At 35.8% G+C, this 24,750-nt stretch overlaps 2 protein-coding genes across 3 annotated transcripts in view; one reads left to right on the top strand and one right to left on the bottom strand.

Annotated features, from left to right (window-relative positions):
• The window catches only part of LOC124154555 (fidgetin-like protein 1), a 19,063-nt gene extending 14,171 nt beyond the window's left edge, over positions 1–4,892 (top strand). The window contains exons 11-13 of the mRNA XM_046528367.1: positions 481–609; positions 1,296–1,487; positions 3,319–4,892. Coding sequence (XP_046384323.1) covers positions 481–609; positions 1,296–1,487; positions 3,319–3,441 — 444 coding nt within the window. The 3' untranslated portion in view covers positions 3,442–4,892. The remainder of the gene's footprint in view (positions 1–480; positions 610–1,295; positions 1,488–3,318) is intronic.
• LOC124154554 lies at positions 4,706–24,750 on the bottom strand. Of its 2 annotated transcripts, none has more exons than XM_046528365.1 (18): positions 24,563–24,750; positions 24,399–24,490; positions 23,985–24,139; positions 23,774–23,904; positions 23,545–23,680; positions 23,011–23,335; positions 22,317–22,498; positions 19,056–19,233; positions 16,175–16,441; positions 14,997–15,106; positions 14,756–14,902; positions 14,313–14,598; positions 12,830–12,918; positions 11,025–11,211; positions 10,166–10,438; positions 8,446–8,570; positions 7,180–7,296; positions 4,706–5,579 (listed from the first exon to the last, which is right to left on the bottom strand). In XM_046528365.1, exons 1-18 carry the CDS (start codon positions 24,651–24,653, stop codon positions 5,405–5,407), a joined length of 3,066 nt encoding a protein of 1,021 aa, XP_046384321.1. In that variant the 5' UTR covers positions 24,654–24,750; the 3' UTR covers positions 4,706–5,404. The 2 variants fall into 2 exon arrangements, with proteins under 2 accessions (XP_046384321.1, XP_046384322.1); XM_046528366.1 differs by having other exon boundaries at positions 23,017–23,335.

Below are 24,750 nucleotides of genomic sequence, written 5' to 3'. Positions count from 1 at the left end.
AAGAATTCTCGCCATCCGTACGCAACGTGTTAAGAGGTTGCATACTCCCTATAGACTGGTTGTCTTTTAAAACAAATTACAGTAAACTTAGGCTATTATCTTGAAATTTTCAGGTTAAGCAAAGTAAGCCGTGTTCAACATTTGTGTGGATCTCAAGCACAAACATAATTGCATCTGAGAAAATAATTAAAAAGTAAAATCATCACATATGAGATGCCAGAAAGTGTTGAAAACGGTCTACTTTCTTTATAACCCTGATAATTTCAAGGTGATTGCATTGATTTTGAGTGAATAATTTGTCACTAAATAAGACCTGTCGAGCAGGAAGTATCTATGCACACTCATAATCATCTGATGATCCAAATGGATTTATGTAATTACATTGGTTTGATAGTTTAAAAAATGTTTGTACACATGAAGTGAGAACAAGATGTCATTGACTGTATATTTTTCTGATGATAAAATTGTGCTTTTCACTAGGATGGAGCAGCCACTGCAGAGGATGAGCGGATTTTGGTGATAGGTGCAACAAATCGTCCGCAGGAGCTTGACGAAGCAGCTCGCCGGCGTTTAGTAAAGCGTCTTTACATACCATTGCCTGAACGAGAGGTATGGCATTGAATGTTAATATAAAAATTATTTTATTGATACCTTTAGAAGTTTTTGTACTGAGGTGCAGTTTTCGTGAGCCTTGCTATTAAGATGATTGCTAGAAATTGTACATGTCATAAAATGATTGGCAATCCATTTTTTCGATTTCTTCTTTTATCTTCTTTGCTCCTTTAGTGGTGCTTATTCGTGAAAAGGTAAACTTAATTTTACTGCCACCTTATGTTACAGTCATAATTGATATTCTTTAAAAATGCTACTTCGTTGTCGTTGAATATAGAAGAGAGAGATGAAAACAATGGATATCTGAAAAGCTACTGATAAATTAATATCATTCTTTACAAAATTCACTAACTCAGTCTTACCTGTGTAGTATTCCATAAAAGGTTTCTAATATAATATAATATCATGAGCTACTTCTTACCTATCATGAATCAAAAATCATTTGACCATGAATACATTTTAACATCTTCATTTTTAATTTAAGACATCATTAGTGTGTATACAGTTCAGGAAATCACTTGATGATTAAAAAAACACATGATGCTCTTTGCTCATGAAACTCTTTGAGATAATATTGCCATCACTCATAGTTTTTTCCTTGAGGGCACATTTTTAAGTTTGTGAAAAAATTTTATTTTCTCAGAATGCTCAATGGTTAATTTTTCTTGAATCAAAATTTGAAGGCAAGGCGTCAAATTGTGGTGAAGCTAATGTCAAACCAAAGAAATAGCCTCTCTTTGAGTGACATTGATGAAGTGGCTGATTTGACAGATGGCTACTCTGGAGCGGACATGAAAAATCTTTGCCGAGAGGCGGCTTTAGGACCAATCCGTTCTATCAAGTTTGAAGACATGGAGCACATACAACCTGATCAGGTTAGTTAAATTAATTCATAACAAATGTAGAAACTTAACGTAAATGCAGTCATTTTTCATTATCCAGGGTGCACAGCCAATCAAAGCAGAAAAATTCATGCATAATTCCTGGTTTTCAAGGGAAATTTTACCTTTACGATTTTACAAAATTCCAGGTTAATCTTAATGTGATTACTGCGATAGATTGGAATTTTAAAACCCCCAAAATTACTTCATTGCTTTTAAATAATGTTATATTTATGCATTATTGTATGTTCATAATGTATCGGCATTATTCATATTTATTCAGTTCGAGCCAAGAAGCTGCGTCGACCTCATAAGTAGATGCTGATGTCACCTGGCATTCTATTCTTCATATCTTTTAATCTTACTTGATTCCAGAGTATACATTTCGATTCTGTGGTCTTGTCTCATATTCCACGTTTCGATGCAGCTGTTAATATTCCATTTAGCTATTGCACTAAAAACGACAAACTCATTATAGGCCAGAAATAGGTGTTGAACTGGCAAAGTTTTATGTGAAATAAATTTGAAACAAAAGATTTCGAAATTCCAGGTTGGAGCAAAAATACATAAATAACTTGCACATAATTCCAGGGACTAAAAGTTCACGCACAATTCCTGATTTTCCCGATTACTGGAAACCCTGTTATCATTATACATTTGTAGGGAAGAATATCCCACAAATTTTCCTGGAAAATGTGTCCATAAAATGGGTAGCATAAAATTTTCCTTTGATCTGTTATAAAGAATGTTGCAAAGATTGAGGTGCTAATTTTATTTGCTCTTTGTGTTCTCTTAAAACCGAAGCTAGTATGAATTCATTTTACATTTAGAAGATAAACTAGTGAAACAATATAGCCTTCTCTAGGTAAGTAATTAGAAACATCGAATCTCATGTAGACAAAAGCGTGCAATAATTATTTCGATTTTGTGCGTAGAGTTGGATTTTCAAGTCCCCTTTACTTGGTGATTGTATGTGCACGTATGGGACTATTGTGCTGTCTTTGGTCTTCTCCAGTAGTCTCTGTTCTCCTTAAGTAATTTATATCATAAAGCTTTTAAGTATTTGGATGGTAGATTTAAGTTTGGGTAGCAAATTTGAATCGCTAATAGAACAAGTGGCAAAACAGTTCTATTGAGCATTACATATTTTACAATGTAATTTTTTTATTCTATTGAATATTTAATTTACCCTGCAGTACTATTGTGCTGAATACCATGATCTTGTCATACCATTTGGTGTAATTCCAAAGTATAGGGAATGATGGTAATAGATCTTGAGATTGAGCAAAATGTAGAAGTGTTTGTCGTAAAGCCAATGAAAAAAGCAATTAATACATGTATCCAAAATGATTTTTTAGGCTGGGTAGTCAACCGTCATCAGGGAGGAGAATGTGTCTTGACCAGTCCTAGGGCAGTGGTTGCCTTGCCAACCAAAAAACCGTTTTTGGAGATGTTAATTCCTATTTAAATGGCTGTAGGAGATACACTTTTAAATTTCATTTTAACCACTTAGCAGCTCCAAAAAATTTTGTTTACTAAAATTTCACATTTTAAAGGCTATACATACTTTCACCTCTGGTTTATCTGCATAGCAACGCAACTGATTATTATCAAATATGTTGAAACTGGTTGCAAAAGTAAATCCTAAAAAATGTGGGTATTAAGAATTTAACATTGAATTCCTTAATGAAAAAGCTGCTTTGCTTGCATTTGTGCCATTGTAAATCTTTTTTAACACATTTTTTTTGGTTTCTTCATTCCAAAAGTTTAAATACTAGGCAAAGGGAATGAATCTTATCTCCTGTGTAATGTTCTTGATTTACAGGTAAGGCCTGTTATACTGGCAGATTTTAAAGCAGCTCTCAGTCAAGTTCGAGCTAGTGTTTCATCAAAGGACTTGGATCAATATATTTCATGGAATAAGCAATATGGAAGTGGAGAGGCTTGAATGGTATCTGATGAAATTAAAATGAATGAATACTGCCTTAAGTGTTTGTTTCAATAGGAGCAGTCTCCCTGCATATTTATTGTATCTTCTTAAAATGTTTATACCAATTGTAACTGAGTTTATTTTTGTAAATTTAAAACCACTTAAGAGGAAGCTTATTTTTAAAGTCTTTGCTCAATTGCAAGTGCTGTATTGTTAATTATTATGTATACTACTCAATCCTCATGTAATTTTTAAGATTAAATATTACATATGAGTCTCAACCATTGGTTAATTAGATGTAGTAAGAGATAAGGAGACATGATCAAATAGCTCACTTAAGACAGGTGATGTCAAAAGTATATCTGTTGTGAAATGAAGGTCTCAAGTCCTGGAAGTATGGTAAGCATTGAAAATTTCATCATAGCAAAATAAACTCCATGCCATTGTTTTTAGATGTGTAGTATTTCTAGCATGCTGAAAGCTGTGAAATTCAGATGAATTTTCTTGAAAAAAGAAGTATTAATATTCAATAAGGAATAAGATCTTAATATCACACACGATTTTTCTCAAAATGAATTTTTTTTCGAATTCTCACTTTATCTTGCTTGATGAAAAAATCTCTGCTGCCACAGCCATTTCACTCAACCAAATTTTCCAGTCATTCCCTTTTTCTGTACTACCTTTGATGTCCCTCAGTCATCAAATTGTTAGCACATTTTAGGTGAGGATGTTCAGAGATTTCATCTGGATACATATCATCATCAGATGGGACACGCTGATCAGTAAATCAATAGTTTACCCAGTAGACCACCACACCTTCCTACTTATGGTGCCTCTAACTAAGTTTTAAACCATAAATCATCACTCCATTGATGTGTTCTTAGCATAAGCTAAGGGTTGATGAAAATAACCAACAATTTTATTCTAAGCATAGTACTTAATTTATAGATGATTATGATATGGAGGCTAGTCTCAAATCCTCTGGAAATTGGTGCTCTGATACCATAATATAATTTCATTTTCATTCGTATTTGAAACCTATTTATCTCAAAAACATTGACGATGCAGTGAAAATGTATCATAATACTGACAGATTCTCCCTTTCAATACAAATTTAGCATATAAGAACACACATGGAAGCAAATGAACCAAAACAAAGCATTGATATTTTATCTATGATCGGTTAATTCAATTATGTACCAACAAAGTATGAAATCTTGCTCTTGGGAAGAATTTTTAACTGATGCCGAAGAAACCCCCAAAATAAAGAAAACTATACAAGTATAACTGATACAGTTTTACTTAAAACTTTTCATTAGTTTTTATTGCTGTGCATCTGATAAGCATTCTTGATGGTATCTAATTTCAGTATAAAGTAGAAAATTTACATTGTATAATTACACCTCATAATATTCCAATGATGTCAGAGGTGAGGACTAACAGCCCTGATATTTCCTACATCCTCTTCTAACTTCAGATAAAAGCAAACTATGAAGAACACTAAGCATAATATATGCTCCCTGAAGGCAATACGTTAAATACAATCAATGATAACATTCAAAATAGTTCCATGTTTACCTACCATTTAAATGCCATAATGGAACAAAGAATTAAATATTACCCATGAGACAAAACAATTTCAAACAGCATCACATTAGCTCTTAACACAGCCTGCTTTAGAACATTAAAATGCTATCCTAGCTAGTGACATGATGATAGTCGCCCACCTCTGCACTCAATTATAAAAAATTCTATAATGTCATATGTGACTTTTTAAAATCTTTCAACTTTCAGGTAACATCTTCCTAATATTCACATTTTTAACATTGTGATAAACTGAAAATGTGCACACTTATTTATATAACAATAGACCAAACAAAACAAATAGATATTTTTTCAAATATTGAAAATATCAAACTTATTCATATAAATCCAAATAAATGAATTCTCACCTAATATTAAATTAATCACAATGGGTAGCTTAATACGGCTGAGGAGACATTGGATGAGAAACTTCTGACTCTTCACTCAAGTTTGAGTCGTGAGGCACAAATCTTCTCAGGGCACTGGTCAACAGGAGCAGGGAGCCTTGCAGACCAGCAGGCAAATGTCTCTGAAGCCATGTACCGCGGTACTGCTCAATATGGGCTAGAAGTCTGGAATACAAGGATTCACTCCATTCACATTTCTGGCAAACACTTTTACTAGAGATTTTTTTATTGCAAATACTTTTACTGAGATCAACTCCAGAGAAAATGGCTTCCAACTGCCAAATGGAAGGATTTTAACTCGTGGTTTGTTTAGGATATCCTCTAAATTCATGGCATATAATTCAAGCAGTATACCATGTTTTCAAGGCTGAGATTTTAATATTGCCCATGTTGCTTCATTAAATTTTTTATGTGAATCATTGAGATTTTTTATAATTTTTTTCATACCTGGATTAATCATGCATTAAGGTAGATCCAAAGACTTTTATATTTAAGTAAATGCATAATAATTAATACAAAAGAGGGTAATAAAAAGCAAAAGAACATTTAGTTTCACTGGAAACGCTTTAGAATAGGAATTTTCAAAAGACTAAACCAGATACATATACTGGGCTATTGTGTAACATATTGAGGCTGCATTATTTTGACATGGGATGCCAATTGGTCTCAATATTATGCTCCTCTGATTCTGTGACTCAAGATAGCAGTCCCCAAGAGGAATTTCGGCCCGCTTTATAGCATTGAAAATTACACCAGCATTTGGCAGGCGTAATTCCTATTGAGACCCCTTATAAGTACATTTTTAACACATGGAACGTTGCACTCCAATGTTTCCATTTCAAGAGACATTGAAAATTGCACATTTTAAAAACATACGATGCTTTGACTAAATATGTATCATATGCAAAATTTATAGTGAAGTAAGACATTTTCTCCAGGTAGAAAGTAGAGTAAATAGGGATCACTCGGATCCCATCTAAATCTGAGAAGAATATTTAATTAGATTTTTTTCAGGTATCAAAGAAGATAGGGAGATATCTGGGCCAGCAATTGGGACATTAATTTAAAAGTTCGATCAGTTTGATTTTCATCACCTTCATGCCACCTTATTGTGGATCCGCAATTTGGATCTTGGAAACTAGTTTAAGATCAAATACTGTCCCATAAAACATCCTAAATTTCAAACTCTTTGAAATCATAAATCAATATGTTAAAAATACATTTTAGCCATTATTCTCTCTAATAATTACATTTTTCTTTATTATATATCTGAATTACTCAACTTATATTCTTTACCCTATGATAATTCTCATATTAACAACGGATTTTGCTCAGGCACTATGTTACGCCGTTGGAATCAATGTAATGTATTAAGGCCTAATGCACAGAAACAAAATATGTATGCATTATTCCAAAAGGAAAAAAGAGGTGTTGGAATATTACATCACCAAGATACACATTAGCCACAATAGGCTTTAGCATTCACCATATACTCTGATTGGAATACTTACTTTCAGTTACATAATTTGCCAACTGTTTACAAAAATCATCATACATTTTCATAACAGTTAGGAGGCCAACTAAACAACACAAATCAAACAAAAAGAATCAAAAGATGCGTATACATATGTTGGCCATGGTAAGTAGACCACTTATAATTAGCAAATATGCATGTTCAACAAAAGTACCCTTCACAGTGGTATTCAACTGGAATATGGAAGGCGAAAAATAGTAAGGCACAATTATCTAGCCAATCAATACTCACTTGTTAGCTATATCTGTGCGGAATGTTGGTGGAAGATTGCTGATGCCAAGGTTGATGACAGAGAGGCCCATGTTGCTGTTAGGATTTATTCCCACTCCAACCAAAGTGCGACCAATCCTGAAATGATTCATTTAACATTACAAAATCTAATGACTCAAGCAAGGCGGAAAGGAATTTGTCCTATTGAAATAATAAAGTACAATTTTACACAAAATTAAATTTTGCTGACGCCCCAGAATATCATTCAAATGTCAGGGATAGTAAGAAATACAAAATAAATTCATGCACAGAAATACATTAAATGATAAATTAATGTCTTAAAAGAGATGATGCCAAAGAAATTATTTCCCAGTGGGAGGAATTCCTACATTCCATGCACTAAATGTGTTGATATCATGAACAAATTTTGATTCAGCGGAGAGGTTTACGGAGTGTGTACCGCATGTGTCCATTATTGTATAGAAAAATTTTGCTGTCACTGCTGGCTTCTTCAGTGACATCACAAAACTCTCCACTGAATCTTCACCATACCATAAAAGCATACACAAAGATGAAAAAATTCTGGTTGGCATAATAAAAGTAATTTGTGATATGCTGTTACAGTGCAACCTCGATATAACGACACCCCACGGTGCACTAATAAACACTCGCTATAGCGAATTGTCGCTTTACCAGAGGTGGAGCAAATAATAGCCAATATACCTGTTGTGAACAGATATACAGGAACAGGAGTGGTGCGGCGACAGATAAACATCTATCCGATAAACGTAAGCATAAATCCAGGCGAAAGGCGATGTTTTTTTGCATCACTAAATTTCCTTACTCAAATAACGACTAACTATTCAAACAATTTATAAGCGCCGCACTGAATAAAAATCATGCAAAACATTGTTTCGTCAATCATTATTTTTATCGAACGACAGTTTACCACATAAATTTGAGACTGAGCACTCCATTAACTTCATTTCTAACAGATTGCCAGCAATTACAGAGGTTAAGGAGTCTTGATGAAAGTCTTCCAGCGGTGAAACCCTCGCTATGGCGAGAGCCAACACCGAAAGGGTCTCGTAAAAACGAATTTTTTAACACGCTTATTATAGGATCAATTGACGGTGCATCGGCTATCTCTCGTAATAGCGGGGGTGTCGCTATAGCCCGTACTCGCTTTAACGAGGTTCCACTGTACATAAAATCCACAGGATACATTTTTATGACAATATTCATGATATTATTTTTTCTTTACTCATAATAAAGAATTAAATTTACCTGCAGGCAGTTAACATTAAATCTGCAGCCAACTGAAGCTCTTGAATGACCATCTCAGCAAAAGAACAGCTAAGCTTGGCCCGGAACAAATTATTCTGACATTTCTTGATCTGCTTGGTTACCCTCTACAAAATACCACAAATTAAAACATTTTTTTACATTTATAAAACATTGAATTGTAAATACATACATACTCTATTGCAGTGCAAACTTCAAACACCATATTTTTACAAATCAAAGACAAGGTACTTTTCCCTCCAAATTCCTGCAAAAAAGTGGCTCAACTTACAATCGGATGGAAAATTCTCAAATTTAAAATCAGGTTGCATAACCTTAAATTATGGATACCCGAGTTTGTGTCTAGATAGCTTTGAAACGAAAACCAGTGTTGCAAATAGCAACACCATAGTTTAAATGATTTTTTTTACATTTAAAAACAAAAATACATTTCTTAGCATCCGGAAAAGATTCAGTCCGCACCGATTAGACATCAGGTGCACTCCAAAATGCCAGCAAATTCACCTTTGATTTTGCTTAGAAAAGCAATCATATGTTATCTGTCTTCACCCTACATCTTGTGAATAGATAGTGATTTCATAAATATGACTTCAAAATCTTAATTCTGAAACTTCAATAAACCATGAGTTTGATATTGGTCAACCATAACTTTTCTTGGTAACGAAAGATTTCAGAAAAGTGCACGTCACACAAATGTATACCTTGATGGTGACAGTTGCCCAATTAGTCACTCAATTACTTGCACTCAATCATTCTGGACTAATCCATAAGCAGGTGTACTTCATACATTAATGGAGAGGGGCCCAGTTCTTTTCACTGGGCCGTTTCAAATTTAGGTGGTATTGTAATACCACTTCTTTCGTTACTTTAACTGGGACATGCCACCTGGATTCATGGCAAGGATGGAATGACTTCATAGGCAAAGAGGATGTTTAATACAATGGGGTAAATTCCTATTTAAAAGGTAAAATCATTAATTTTTCTATTTCTGCAAATTAACTGTCTTTCATCCATCTTGAACACACATTCTCACTGTTAATGAAACTAAATGCTGTAATTTATTTCATGATAATGTAGACAAAATACTCCCACTTCAATAAGATTCCATACTCGAAAAAAATACGACTGGTATAATGTACCATATTTCTCCGAATTACCCACCAAATTGAGGCTTCACTTTCGGGAAAAAGGGATATTCAAATAAATACCGTAATTGGCAAGCCATTATATCAATTTGGAAACTAAATAAAATTGAATCCACAGTCGATGAAGCTGCATAAGGGACGTTACACACTCTACAATTGAGTAAGATGTGCTTAAAATACACATAGGTGATATTGTTTAAGTATTTTACATTAAAATCACAAACCAAAACACGAACCTTCACATAAATATGGATTGAGAATTTGGAATGATGAGGAATTTGAGGCCAATACCTTCAAATAAAAAGGTATTGGTTTAAAGTACACTAGGACTAGCCACGGTGATAACATTTACGGGAGTCACCCGCAATGCACAATCGTGCGAAAGATCCACAGAGAAAAAATCATCCGCCTTGATCGGGATTCGAACCTGGATTTCTGGTCGAGTGCTTTAGCCAGTTAAGCTACCAAGGCATCATTCTTCCCTGTGGATAAAAAGGTATTGACCTCATACTAGACCTATGGTGACTTACTCACAGTACAGAATTGATGTGACTTACCCCAAATAAATCTATACTGAGGTTTTCAAGGTCAACGCCATCTGGATCAGTCAACAAACGGTAGAGGGTGGAATTTCCGCCATTCCCTCCATTCGACCCTTCTCCTTCCTTAGGCGGTAAATCAGACACATCTCCAGCGGGTTGACCTCTTCCAGCTCTCACCACATACGTCTCTATGTGACCCAACTCAACAACTGTTCTACCAACAACATGGGCCGAGTCCCGGAAAACATGGGCATCCAAGAGATCGGCTAAAGAATTATGGAGGTAATCCTTGAAGGGAAAGAAATTTGACAGGTCATTTCGAGATCATATGCCATTTCATGAATGGTATAGACTTTCGCAAATTTTCTCAGATAAAACAAGAAATGTGTAACAGCTAATTCAATTGAACGACTTCTTGGTACATTTTATCATAATGAAAACTGTACTAAACTCTGAGCACAAATAATTGATTCTTAGTAAGGATTTTTTCCCAATTTCCTCACTGGTTTCTAATATTTGTTCCCACTTTTTCCAATTTTTCCTATCAGCCAAAATAGGTACAAATATCAAGGAAGCTAAAACATCGCACGGATTCTCAGGAACTGAATCATCATGCACAATACTGAACTCTCAACGCAATTCATGAAACTTTTCTTGAAAACTGTTAAGTTAAATGTTGCACAATTCCTTCAATCTGACAGTGAAGAGAATTTCAGAGGAGCACTGAATAGAGCAATATTTTAAGTACATATGACACAAAACTCAAAATCTAAATTAAACATAAAACAAGAGACTTGACTACAAAATCATTTGCACCATCACACACATTTCAGTTTTAATGCTACTGTAACAGAAACTTAAGAATATATATTACCCAATGGGTGGCTGGATTCCATGACAATCCAGCAGTCATGACAAACCCAGGCCAAGCAAAAGGATGTGGAGTCAGATGGAAAGAACCAGACCAATGAGCCACAACAACACCCAATGAGTTGAGTTCTTTAGAAGCTTGTACAGCACGGTAAACATTACAAATAGACGCTTCAGGACAACCAGCAAAACTGAAAAAAAAAAATTAAATAATTTTTCATGCCTGACATTGAGAAGAATACATTGTGCAAATATTATAACCCTTAAGGCCGTTTTACACGGGGCATGGAATGCGGGGTTAGAGCTGCATTAATTTCTAAAATGGCGTGGAATTGTGCGAATGCATGAACGAAATTAAAACGGACTATTTTGCTATCTCACGTCCTCGCATTCTCGCATGTGTTCTAGCAATTCACCGCTTTACATGATGCAATTTTGATTGCGCCATCGCATGTACGTCAGATTGCGCAACTGCGTGTACCATGTAAAACGGCCTTAAGAGAACTAAAAATAGCAGGTTCCTTGCTATTTCACTTATCAGCATCAAGTTCAAGTATGAGATGAGCATTGTAAGACAGCTGATTTAACGTTAAACAGTAAAATAATCCCAATGATATGAGGCTAATATTAATTAATCAAACATTAGACCAATAAATCATTCCTCCGAAGAGATGGATGCCAAAGAGGTGACTATTATCAGGATGGCCAGCAAATTTATTAAGGTAAATCAGAGTTCTACCATTTGCATACCTTTTGATGAAAAGACAGGGATTTGATTTACTTTGTTCCAGCATTTCGATCACCATGAATCCAACATCGGGGAGACTGTTTCAAAGCATATAGTTTACATACATAGTTTGCACAACCAACCACTTCCATCATCAAATCCTGAGGTTGGTGCATACCCACTTCTTCATTTATTGTACCTTATAGATGATATTTTGAGTGATATTTTTCATTGGAGGCAACATTCAACAGGGCTCTCACCATCTCAAATTGAGAAAAAGGACTGAATGTCTATTCAAAGTCAACACCCTCTTGCCGACTGTAGCCTTTTGCAATCAGGTATGCTTTGTATTGCTCAACATTGCCATTTGGTTTACGTTTCTCCATTAATCCATGCATACCCATCCATACTCTATCACTTTCTCATTCCAATCCCATCTGGTGAAAAAAAAAGACTCAAGGAGCCTATCAACTCTTTGAATGAAACTCTGCACGCATGTTGCCATTAATTTGGTTCAAATTTCCTTCACGGTCTCACATGAAAGCATAAGCTCTTGATCATTCAATGGATTCATGATGGTCAACTGAATTATAGAATCCTTCACGTTGATTGACTCTTTGTTGTAACCATTTTCATTCCGGGTTAAATTTCCTGTGATGATATCCATTAGCTTCTGATTTTTCATTACCAGCTGCATCTGTCATTTTTATCTGGACCAGTAAATTCAGACCTACAAGTTTTTCAATTTTTCGCTTTGAAATCATCATCAAATATTCAAATATCTGGCATTTTGATGATACATAGTAAATTTTGAATTTTGCATGCATTTTTTGATTTGCAATACAAGTTACACAGGCAAGATTTGGCAACATACTTAAGAAAGCACAAACCCAATGTACTACTTAAATTACAGTCAGAAATTTCAAGGATGAAGAGGGATTGCCTAAGAAAAAGTGCCTCCCTGAGAGCAATTTTTGGTAAACATTCTTCCTATACCAAACTTCAGGGAGGTCAAAAAGAAGGAAATTCCCAAAGCTCAGTATCTTTCTTATTCCACATAAAAACCACTTGGGCAATCTTACCTATTCCAACTAGCAGTTCCAGGGCAAAGAAGAGGCATATTCCCCTCCTTTTGGAATTTCGAGCTCCATTCCAGAAAGTCATAGTCTGCCTAGATGCACCCAGAAAGATTAAAAGGTTTAGAGTTGAAGTATGATGCACAAATTTCCAAAGATGAAATTTATTCACAGCGCATAATGAAGCCTGTATCAACATTGTAAAACCACTAATCCATTTCAGAGAGATTGATGTAGCAAAATCTTATGACTATACATATATGTACAGATACGAAGTTCATTTTCATGATAAGAAAATGTCAAAATAATCCATTATTTGTGATGAAAGGTAACTCATGACTGTCTATTGTGCAAGCTTTCAAAGTTCGAAGCTTGTAGCTAATTTATTTGTTGATCAGAAAAAAGTAACCGACACCCGTGGCATTTACGTATTTCTCCGAATATAGTCCCACTCTGAATATAGTCCCCCCTTCCCTAATTTTGATGCTTCAGTTTTTAGACAAATTTAAAAAAATGCATAGGAATATAGTCCCCCCTTAACTTTTGCCATGGGCATTTTTGGAAAAAAATGGAGGATTATATTCAGACAAATAAGGTAAATTATGCCGCGCGACCGGCCGTGTACCAGCTGTACCACCTGTGTACCTTTATATCTGTATCACCTATAAATGTACAAGCTCCAACTAATTTCTACAAATAAAGATAAATTTTAACAAAAGTCGAATATTATCATGTGAATGCATATGTCATGGACAAAGTACGCCACGTGCCCAGTCAAGTAAAAATATCAGACACTTGAGCCTGATATTTTTACTTGACTGACCGCAAAAAAAAAATTATGGGTACATGCCTCACCACCTCTCAAATCTACCATTGACTGATCTGATCATGTTTATATATTTCCATCACATCCTAAACAACTGGAATTACATATGTACCTCATATGAGGCCTTTGTCAACCAATTCATTCACTCTGTCAGCACTGATATTTATAAATAAGATCTAGTTCATACACACACACTGAAAAAACTGCCCATATCACCTGAACAGTTTTTATGTCACACTTGCACTTTTAAAAGAGACAACATATTATAACAATAAAATGTCTAAATAACACTCCAATAATTAGATGGGAGGCAGGCTAGGGTTCAAAATCAAAGCAAATATGTACTGCATGAATCCTAGACTGTTAACACATGTACTTGTAGGAAAGTTATCACAGGCTATTAAAAAACTTCTTTTTACAGCCCCTCGGCCTTTCCTCTTCCATTTCCCATCATCAAGAGGAATGAACAGCTCAGACTTAGTACTGTAACTCCATCTTTGATGGTTATAACTAGAACACACATAAAGGTGTAGTAACCACAAAATTTTTTTGACTGCTACAAAAATAACCTTATCAATTAAAGTGGTTAAAGAAGTACCATTTTTGAGCCAAGAACTTATCCATAATCCTTGAAAAAAAAAAGCAAAACACTTGCTGACCTACCTGAAAGCCATACTCAACAACAACAACATTAGGCGGTAGGGCAGGTGACCTCGGCTTGTAATGGAGGGCATTTCCACAGATCATGAGGGTAACCGTGTTTGGCAGTGAGAGTAGGTGCCACAGCTCCTGAAGACCAGCTCCGCCTCCGCCCACCATGCTCTCGCAGTCGTCCTCTTCTCCTTCCTGAATGGAGCCATCCTCCCGGCAATGGTGGCTCGGACCGACGCTTCCCGCTCGGGATGGATTAAACAGCAAGCTGCTCAGTTTAGGTCCAACGTGGACATACCTAGCAAAGATAGAAAGATTTCATATTTTTGTCATCTGTTCACTATTATGCCTCTTATTATTCCATATTTCTCTGGCAGTTCACTAAACGGTAGGCAAAAAATGACATAAGTGAGCAAAACACAAGGAATCTTAATAGCATTAAACTAGATAATCACCTGAGAGTTGGAAATGTGGACAAAATTTCTTGGAATGAAGGCCACATATCAGCCAGATCTTCATAACACAGATGACTATCAACCTCTAACACGGGGACAAGCTCAACAAAATGGTCCTGGCAGTAACGATCAATGGTAACCATTTCACTGAAAATTAAAATGAAATGCAAACATGAGGACTGAAAAACAACTATGACGCAGAGATGTAGAATCGCACAGAACTTGAACTGAATAAACTCACCTCCTTGAGTAGCAGAGCTGCCATTCAGAGCTGGGTAAGAGCCTGGTGTATAAGTGTAAGTGGCTAACCTTCATAGACGACCAGAGGTCAATCATATGAAAGAGGAAATCCTGAAGTATAAAATGAAAAAAAGTCAAGAAAAATTTTGTACAAATCAGCAAACAGTCATGTACTTATGTACCAATGACCTCTTCAAATACACCTCCTTCACAACCTCATGTAACCACAAATACGATGAAATTTTTTACCCTTTTCTGCAAGTGGTCATGTATAAGGAAATATGTAGTTAAGTTTCCATCGTTCAGAGGACATGGATAAATTACTACTTGAAATCATTAAGTTTTCTACGATAAATCAGAAAATTTTCAGAACAATTGAATGAAATACAAATTGAGACAATTTATTTTCCTTTGGAGGCACAAATGCTCTCCGAAATGGAAGTCACTGAAAAACTGCATTTACCCGAAAAAACAAATGATCATGAAAATTAACTAGGAGGGGTAGCCAACTTTTACATGGTTCCAAGTCTACATAGAAGGATGAATAATATCAAGCTTCATCAAAATCTGAGATATAGGGTGTCATAGTTGGATCAACTTTCACAGTGTGTCCCACTGGCTATTTGCAAAGTGAGGGATGTGCAAATATGAAGGCTACAATTACTGTCCTTGCAAAAAGTCAAGATATATAAGAGTCTGAAGTCTTGTGGCTGGGTAATTACTCAATTGGTCACACTGAAATAAACTGGAAATGAAAAGAAAGTTATTTATATTTTTTCTCGGCATCATCATCCTTTAATTATTTTTATCTGGCCTCGTAAAGCAGGGGCTGTTAGGACACCAGCCGTTTAGATATGAAAAAGCAAATGCACCAGCAAAATTATGACCAGATTTTTTCAAAGTCCCTTATGGTTCGAGGGAAAAACGAATTCCGTTCGGCTCTTATCTATCTGTTCGGCTAAATATCTTTCTTAATTTATCACCTCTGACGGACCCAGAAATATAATGTGGCTCTAAGATGATGTTCTCCGTGTCGCTCTCACAGATATCTATTCTGAATAGTTCAAGAAATCTAAGTTATCATGCATACCAAGTCTAAATAAAAAATGGTGGTATGAAGACAAAATGGATGGGATGTGGTACATTAATGACTCTATTGCAGTACATCACTTAACATACCAAAGTTGGAATACGCCCTCGAGGTGATATGTCCAGCAGAACACCCCTATGCCTCAGTGTGGGCCAATCTTGGATGAGCATGGACTGGAGGCCAGAGACTGTGCCGCCCCTCGCACCCTCTCCATGGCTCTCCCCAGACTGTTCCAACTCGCTACTCCTATCCACGTTGTGTTCCAACACCTCCCCATGATGAGAAAGCCTTAGGAGCTGGACAAAGGTGCATATAGCATAATGTAAGCCGGCAAGGCTTGATGCTGACATTCGTACCTATGGGAAATGGAGATTATACAGAAAATTAATCAGCATCATACTTGCAGCACTAACATGACTGTCAATAAAACATTATTTATGATTACAAACATAAAATTAAACTTCTAATACCTATGCTTTCAATATTAAAAATAACATCAAAATCACTAATCAAATCTCCCACTGCATCCCTGCATTCTCATCTCTAACAGTTCCTAAATAAATAATACACTTTTTCAACTGTGAAATAATTAAACTTTTAAGAAAAACTACAACAATAAAATGGCAATAGGAGTACGGGTGACTGAAAATTACTGTAATTATGTATTTTGTGATGGTAGGAGAAAAAGAAGCACCATAAAACAGGTTGTGCATCGTGACGACATTAGTCCTGAGACATTACACATGAGAAGGACATACATCAATGCTTAACTTAGGTATAGAATTTTTATATTTTAAAATTTGCATTCATCTTAAGAAAAAAAATAATTTGGATGGATGAGGCAGATACTTTGTGGGTATACATTATGAGTAGAGATGGGTCGAATAGCAGATTTCTCGAATTCGAATATCGAATTCGAATATTAAATCATACCTCGAATATTCGAATACCTCGAATTTCGAATACCTCGAATTTCGAATACCTCGAATATTAAATGATGAATGCTGGAATGTTTGACTCGGTTGCCTATGCAGCAGGCAACACAAGATTTTGGGGAGTAATTTTGATTTCCTTAAAATGATTCGAACAGGAATTTAGCTGATTAATGAATAATTTAATTTTATGGAAACAATTGGGCATATAATTAATTCAGCTAACATCGCTTTACCCCCACTCCTGCTGCCAAGTGCTAGCTGACAATCTGAGGCATTTTGCAAAATACAAGCTCTTTTCCACCGGATTTTCTTCAATTATTTTCAGTCCATCTTTGGGAGTTCTCACGAGATAAGAAGATGAATTGGAATTGCTATCAGGGAGAAACCAAATATTCTGAGAAAATATCCTTTTGTCTGTGACTGTAACAATAAAGATTTATAGCACCACTCATAAATTGTAACTTGATATATGTTTTCGGAAAAAAATACCGCATCAACTCCCGAGAAGCTCTGCTGCTCATATCGAGTTTCGCCAGAATGCAAAGTCTCCGTCGTGTTTTGACATTTATTTCTTTGCGTAAAATGCTTAAATAAACTCAGAAATACGTCGTGTTTGGTCTTATTCTTTTTGAAATTACGCGCACATTACTAATATTTCAATTCAATAAAGGTGTAACATCAATTGACGAAAGTCATTCTTAGACACCCTTTGTGCTAATAGATGACTCATGCAGCGGTTGACCTCCACAGAAATGGGGAACTTCGAAGCTGGTAGGAAAAAAAAGGTCAGTGGGGGAGGAAAGGGAGGGCCCGAAACACGTTTCTATTGTTCTCGCGTATTTTTTCGAAGCTAAGGTCTTCGTAATATGATCCCTGCGCGAGCTGTGACCTTTTTTTTATTTTGAAGAAGAGGAAAGCCTCAGAAGGGGGGCTAGTGCTGAATGGAGAGGGATACCGGACCTTGGGAAATGCGCTAATGTAAGTATCCCACGGTACTCACACAGCAGTTGACCTCCAGAAATGGGGAACTTCGAAGCAGGTAGCCAGAAAAAGGTCAGTGGGTGAGAAAAGGGGGGAGGGCGTGAAACACGTTTTTATTGTTCTCGTAACTCGATATTTTTTTCGAAGCAGGGGTCTTCGTAATGCGATCCCTGCGCGAGCTGGGACCTTTTGTTTGATTTCGGAGAAGAAGAAAGCGTCAGAGTGGTTGAGGCGAGTGCTGAATGGAGGGGGATAGAGGATCGTGGGAAATGCCCTAAGGTTGCTATCCCACGGCACTGAGTTTCTCCTGGTGGGGGGAATCGGGGCTTTTCGGATTTTTTTAGCCGACTATTTTCGGTTCCCCTCGTCGAACACTTTCACCGCTAAAATCCACGAATTTGATGCAATTCGTCAACTTGCGTAAAACGGCGCTGCGAGCACTAAATGACTACAGCTCTCTACATTTTTCCGAGTCACTACCAACGACGTGCGTGCGACAGTGTATGACGCGAAATTCAAAGTATTCGAGGTATTCGAGGCGGTACTTTTCGCATAACTATTCGAAATCTCGAATATCGAATACTTTCTAGTATTCGAGGTATTCGAGTATTCGCGGATACTATTCGCACATCTCTAATTATGAGATATGAAGTAAAACACTTTGCACTCACCACAAAAAAAATTTTTAAACTACAGTCGACATGTTTCACTTCACTGCAGCATTATCAGTTTCTTGGTTTAGTCTTGATAATTCTGCAGTGCGGCGAAACATAATGACTGCAGTTTAATAAAGTTTTACGTGGAAAGTGCAAAGTGTTACACTTCATATCTCATTAAGAAAAAAATATGCAAGATCAAGGGAAAAATTTCGATTTTTTTATAAAAATAATTTTTTCTTTACAAGTCTGCCTGAAAATGGGGGTGTGCAGGATATGCAACTAAATACAGCATATTTAAACCATATTTAAAAGATATTGTCTGAAAATACTGTATAACATGAGCTCGGAGGTATGCCAGTGTCTCCCTCCACAGTGCATACAAGCAAAATTATTACCTTTTGAGATGTTATGTGAATTTGGTAGGAATCAGGAGCAGCAAACAGAGCATCATTGACAGTGCACTCCACTTGACAGTGACTCCAACGCCCACACGATGGCTGCACGTCTCCAATCTTAACATCATGGCCCAGAGCCAACAGAGAAGGCCGACTAACATCCCACACATCGAGAATGCTGAAAGTAAAGCAAAATATTAATGTCACATCCTTTCACAAGAAAGAAACTTGTATCTTTTCAACAGAATAGAATTATTTTATTGGTTAAAGTGGATATGTATTCACAGATATGTATGATGTCATGATACAGTAAAACCTCCTTACATCGTAATGGAGGGGACCAAAATTTGGGCAATTTGATGTATGGAGTTTCACTATAGAGAGGTTTTAGTGATAGGCACCATTTTTTCATATCCTTCCCGAATGAAAGGCACTACTGTCTTTTAAACCATTGTATTTGTGTGTTAAAACACACATGCATGCATCAGCAAACATATATTTATTATTTAATAATTACAGAAAGTGAGTGCTATCGCTTGAGTTTTACCATGATTCGAGAGAAAATGATGTGATCTCTCTCAATTCAACAGTCACTTAAAATGATTGGGATAGTTGGATACCTTTTTTCTTATTTGCTGTTAGGTATGCTCTCATATTGAACAAAATGGCCACAACAAATGATTAATGTGAAAATTACACCATAATAAGATACATAAGAAAAAAAAAGAGTGAAACTTTATCGCTGAAAACGTCATTCCATGTACGTAATCACGGCTGCATTAATGGTCTCTTGTTGTCTTGGTACGATTTGTGGAGGTAGTTAGGCCGTCTCGGGGGTATCTCCTTGGTATGATAAGTGGAGGTTTTATGATATAAGGAGGTTCACTACAAAGAGGTTTGCCTACAAATTTACATGTAAATCAGATGGGACCATAGGGGTGGTATGATGTATGGAGGTTTATGATGTAAAGAGGTTCACTACATAGAGGTTTTACTGTATAAAATAAAATTACAACAATTATAATTGAAAAAAACAGCAATCATACATTGCATAAACGATAACATCACTTCATAAGTTGAAATATTGATCCATAAAATTGAAATAATTACTCAGGAGGTATTTGCTTTAGACAAATTTAAACTTTCCTGGCCCCTTCTCCTCTCTCTAAGGACCTGGTTCCATGGTACATTAACATGTTCAAGTTAATGCGTGAATGCAAGAATGATTTTGGTGGACCAGAACAGAACATTTACGAATGCATGAACCAACTTAAAAGTACATAGTTCAATTCTCTGCTCATGCATTCACACAAGTTGGGTGGTTGCTAGGTGCATTTTTGAGTTCATTCACGCATTCATTCAGTCAAATATTAACTCATATGTGTTAGTGTATCATGTAACCAGGCCTGAATACATATTTGGATAGTCTAATATATAAAATTCTTTTGTCACAGTTTTTGAAGCCAAATTCCTCCAAAACGGCTGAACCAATTCCTAGGAAATTTTGTGTGTATATTGAGTAGGTCTTAGAATAGAATGTTTACTATTTTTCATTATTTTGCAGGGCCCATGAGGCCCTGGATTGGGCCCTGAATCATTTCCATAAGAAATTCAGATAAATTAATGCCTGCAGACCTTTTTTCTTTTGCATATTTAAATTAGTGATAAGTCAAATTTAGTTGAGACATATACCATTGAAAATAAAAAAATGCACATTCTTTTTCTTGCATTGATTTTCATTTCCCACAAGATAAACAGTGAATTTTGCAAAAATATTCATAACAATGCTGAAATTTTAGCGTTTTTGGCTTACTGTCCCCTTGACGACCGTCAAACGCTTCTTTTATTTAACTGTAATAATTTGTTGAAGAAAGAAATTTGAAATTTATTTAGTAAGGTAATAAAAGTGCAATGAATTCAAATATTGAATTTTTTATTTTTATTTTTTTTTATGGGTCATCATCGCTCACCACGCGCAATTCCTCTTTTAGTCTCAAACCAAATCCCCACACTCATTCAATAAATTAATTATTTTTTAACTACCGAAATATTTACTAGAAATAATTTGTGCCACAAAACATCGTATTCTGGGTCTGCTAGTTATTCATAAATCCTAGTAAAGTAGTGAAAATGATATAAAATTTATGAGAGATTCCCATTCAAGATTTTCATTAGCAATAAAACTCAGAAATTTGGAGCCATTGGCAGTCCTGCAAATTTGAGCCTGCAAATTTAATGAAAGGCTATTGTCAACTTTTTTCCTGGGTTGGCTGGAAAAAGAAAACATTAATCAGTTTCATTTACACGCACATTGTTTTAAGAGCACCAGTTATCCATGTAAATGATAGTATTTTGAGCAGTAGATTACAACAGAATAGCTTTGTTACACCCAACAATATAAAAAAATAATTACTGCATATAGAATACTCTTAAATTTTTATAATCTTTTTAGGTTATTACGAGCGTTATGTTTGCATACAGAATGAAAATAAAAAGTTACTTAAGAATAGACTCACAGATCAATGATGCTTGGAGTATATAATAGATTATGTATATCTCCTTCAGCAATTTTACGACACAATTAAGTTGATATCTATTAACAAAATTTAGATTAACAATTATGAACAAAAAAAATAGATACATCAATACAAATACAGCCAATTTTCATAGACATATTACTTTCATGTTTTTCACAGTATTGCAAATATACACCTGGGCCAACTTTCAACATCAAAACATGCTTTTGGCAATTCACAGATATAAAATGCCTAAATACAAAGTTTGAGTTGCTCTACTTCAGTCAAACCCCTTAATAACATATTTTTTGAGAGCATGGAAAAAGTTTGCTGTTCTGAGGTTTTTGCTACACAGGGGGTAACCATTTCCTATGAACCAAGATGAAGAAATATTACTTAAAAGTATCACCTTGTTGGAAAAAATGATTATTTGGATAAAGGATAAAAATGATCCTTTGGTTGTTAAGGAATTGGCTATCCCATTTCAAGTAAAAATCTGTGCTTTGCGATGGCAGTAAAATTAAATATGTACACCCTTAATCAACCCAAGCTTCGACAGACTTTCTGCTAGCATGACTACTTACTTCTATAGCTAATTACATCACAAATGAAGAGGGCTAGATTGCATTTTCAAGTTTCATTACTTCATTCCAAAGAAGAAGAAAATCGACTCAATTCTATTCTCTTTCATTCGATTTATTATATAATAATTGCAATGACAGAAAAAATAATAGATATACATTACCGATGCATTGAGATATTTCCTTGAATGATTGATATATGAAGTTCTTTCCCAGGGTAGAAGTCCACATTCCCATCAAGTTCAACAATACGCTGGGGTTGAGGCCAAAGAAGATGGCAACTACCGTGAGTCACCAAGGGTCTCACCGGAGTACTCATATGCGTACGCACCAGATTCTCAATAACCTGCAAATAATTTAACAAATATATTGATATATAAATTTCAATACTAGCGTACAATAAACAAAAATGTATGTGGAACAGACATTTTAATCAAATAAATCTGAAAGTTGATCATGCAATGAAACTGGATTATGTTTTAATGCTAATCTATGCCAACACAATTTACATCCACCATATCAAAAAGATAACATGGTCAAAGATGGCGGGATTATAGGCATTAAGTTGAAACATAAGTTCATATTATTAAGTAAAGGTTTATGCAAAGAAACATAACTAATATCTGGGCTAGTACTGAAATATTTAACCAATATTTGGCCAACTAAATACAAACATGTATTGAGCTCACAGCTATAAGAAATGAATTCATTACGCAAAAAAATGATGGTAGGAGGTCACAACAGACATTTTAGTGTGATACTCACTTGCCAATCATTGCTAGAGCTATTAATCCACAAACTTCCACCAAAAGCATATTCAAGATAAAAGACAACTACTCATAGTTTCACAACACTGACCATCACCTGGTCTATCCGTGGGCTTAATTCTAGTGAGTTCTGCGAGGCGTATGGCGGGGCTGACACAGGGGCCAGCGGAGAATAATGCTGCAATGTTGAGCGAGACAGCCTCCTCTCTGCATTGTGCACAAGGGCACCCACTGAGTCTTGAAGCATATCCCTTCGGTTGTTTCCACATGAATCCACTGAAGTGCTTCTCTTGGCCAACAACAAGGAATGATTGGATCCTTGACCATTGGCCAGGTGAGCTGTAAACCTCTCCATGAGGGCCATAAGCTCTGGCTTGCCAGAGGCAAGATCCAAAGGAGTCTTCCCAGCAAATTTCCTGGCAAGAAATGAATATATAACTTTTAAGTAGACAGAGGTGATTACTGCCAACCACATTTAAAAAATTCAAGAACTACATCACGAATTCTTCAATCATTCATGTTTCATGGTGTGAATGGTTATTTCTTACAGACCACATAAATTTGAAACGGCTAATGCAAATGAAATTGCGTCAACTGAATCAAGGGTTCCAAATAAAATCATTACCCTTTCAAAGCCTGTATCAAAGGGTTAGCCCCGGTTTGGAGAAGTTCCTCCACAATTTCAGCATCTCCACGAGAAACAGCATCATGCAATGGGGTAGCACCAGATGCATTCATTGCATTAGTATCTGCACCCCTATCTATAATTAAAATAATGGTTACCAATACCTGTAATGATTCTATAGCGACCAAATAAGCCGTAGGAAACTCCAAGTAACATTAACAAGACATACCTATAAGGCACGACACAATGTCTCGATTACCATAGCACGCAGCCCAATGAAGAGGAGTATTCTTGCTATCTTCACTATCCAAGGAGTTAATACATATTCCAGCAGCATTTAACTGACAAACTCGCCCGACTCTGCAAATTAATATAAGTTAAATAAATCTCCTACACGTTTAAGGTAAAAAAATGCATCACAGAATATCTATAAAACTGACTCTGAACTTGCTGTGGCCCTGAGAAGTTCATCGACGTATATTCGACGCATATTTTCCGAAGATATAATGTCAATAGCGTTTTCTCCATTTTCATTTTGAACACCAGGATCAGCACCACAAGAGAGAAGAGTTCTGACCACGTCACCTTGATCAAGCTGCAAAGAGAAGATAACTAGTGGCCACGTAAACGATACTGGGGATCTCGAAAAACCCCCCCGAGGTTGAAAACCGGAAATCTATTTAGTACCAGAAAGTATTACACATATACAACAGATACATACCAATAGAAAAAATTGGGCTAGCCTAAAATATATTAGTTTCCAAAGAATGCAGAAAGGGTTCACAATTCCGTAAAGAAAAATAATGAATCACACAAGGCATTTAGCGAACAATCAATGTGTTTATTAGGTTTACCTTAGTCGCTAGGTACAAAAATGTTCCATCTTCTAACAGAGGCCGGTTTAAAACACCTTCTTTGGTTAAACCTGATTCATTTTCCACTTCATCTGCCAAAAATTAAATTGGTTAGTGACCCAAACAAACCACAAACTAATTGAGAGAAAATTGATTACACTTACTCTTGTCACAAGCTTCAAGTAAAGTTCTGATAATGTCGGTCCTACCGAGTTCAATCGCCGTTTTGATGTCATCGCAAATTTCCTTTAACATTTTCTCATATTTTCAGGCTATTTAAAATCACTCGGATGACATTACTACCTAAATTGAACTAAACGCCTTCAGAATCATGGTTCAACGGAAGACTGCT

This window comes from Ischnura elegans, chromosome 2 (assembly GCF_921293095.1).
Source record: "Ischnura elegans chromosome 2, ioIscEleg1.1, whole genome shotgun sequence".
NCBI lineage: Eukaryota > Metazoa > Arthropoda > Insecta > Odonata > Coenagrionidae > Ischnura > Ischnura elegans.
Note: the sequence above shows the minus strand (reverse complement) of the source record. Positions and strands in the feature narration are given on the sequence as shown.

Coding starts and splice junctions, on each gene's coding strand:
- LOC124154554 (XM_046528365.1), bottom strand. CDS start 24,653: ATGTTAAAGGAAATTTGCGATGACATCAAAACGGCGATTGAACTCGGT. Junction 22,499..23,010: donor CACGGATAGACCAGGTGATG/GTCAGTGTTGTG, acceptor AATTATTTGCAG/GTTATTGAGAATCTGGTGCG. Junction 15,107..16,174: donor GAGGGCGTATTCCAACTTTG/GTATGTTAAGTG, acceptor TTTATACTTCAG/GATTTCCTCTTTCATATGAT.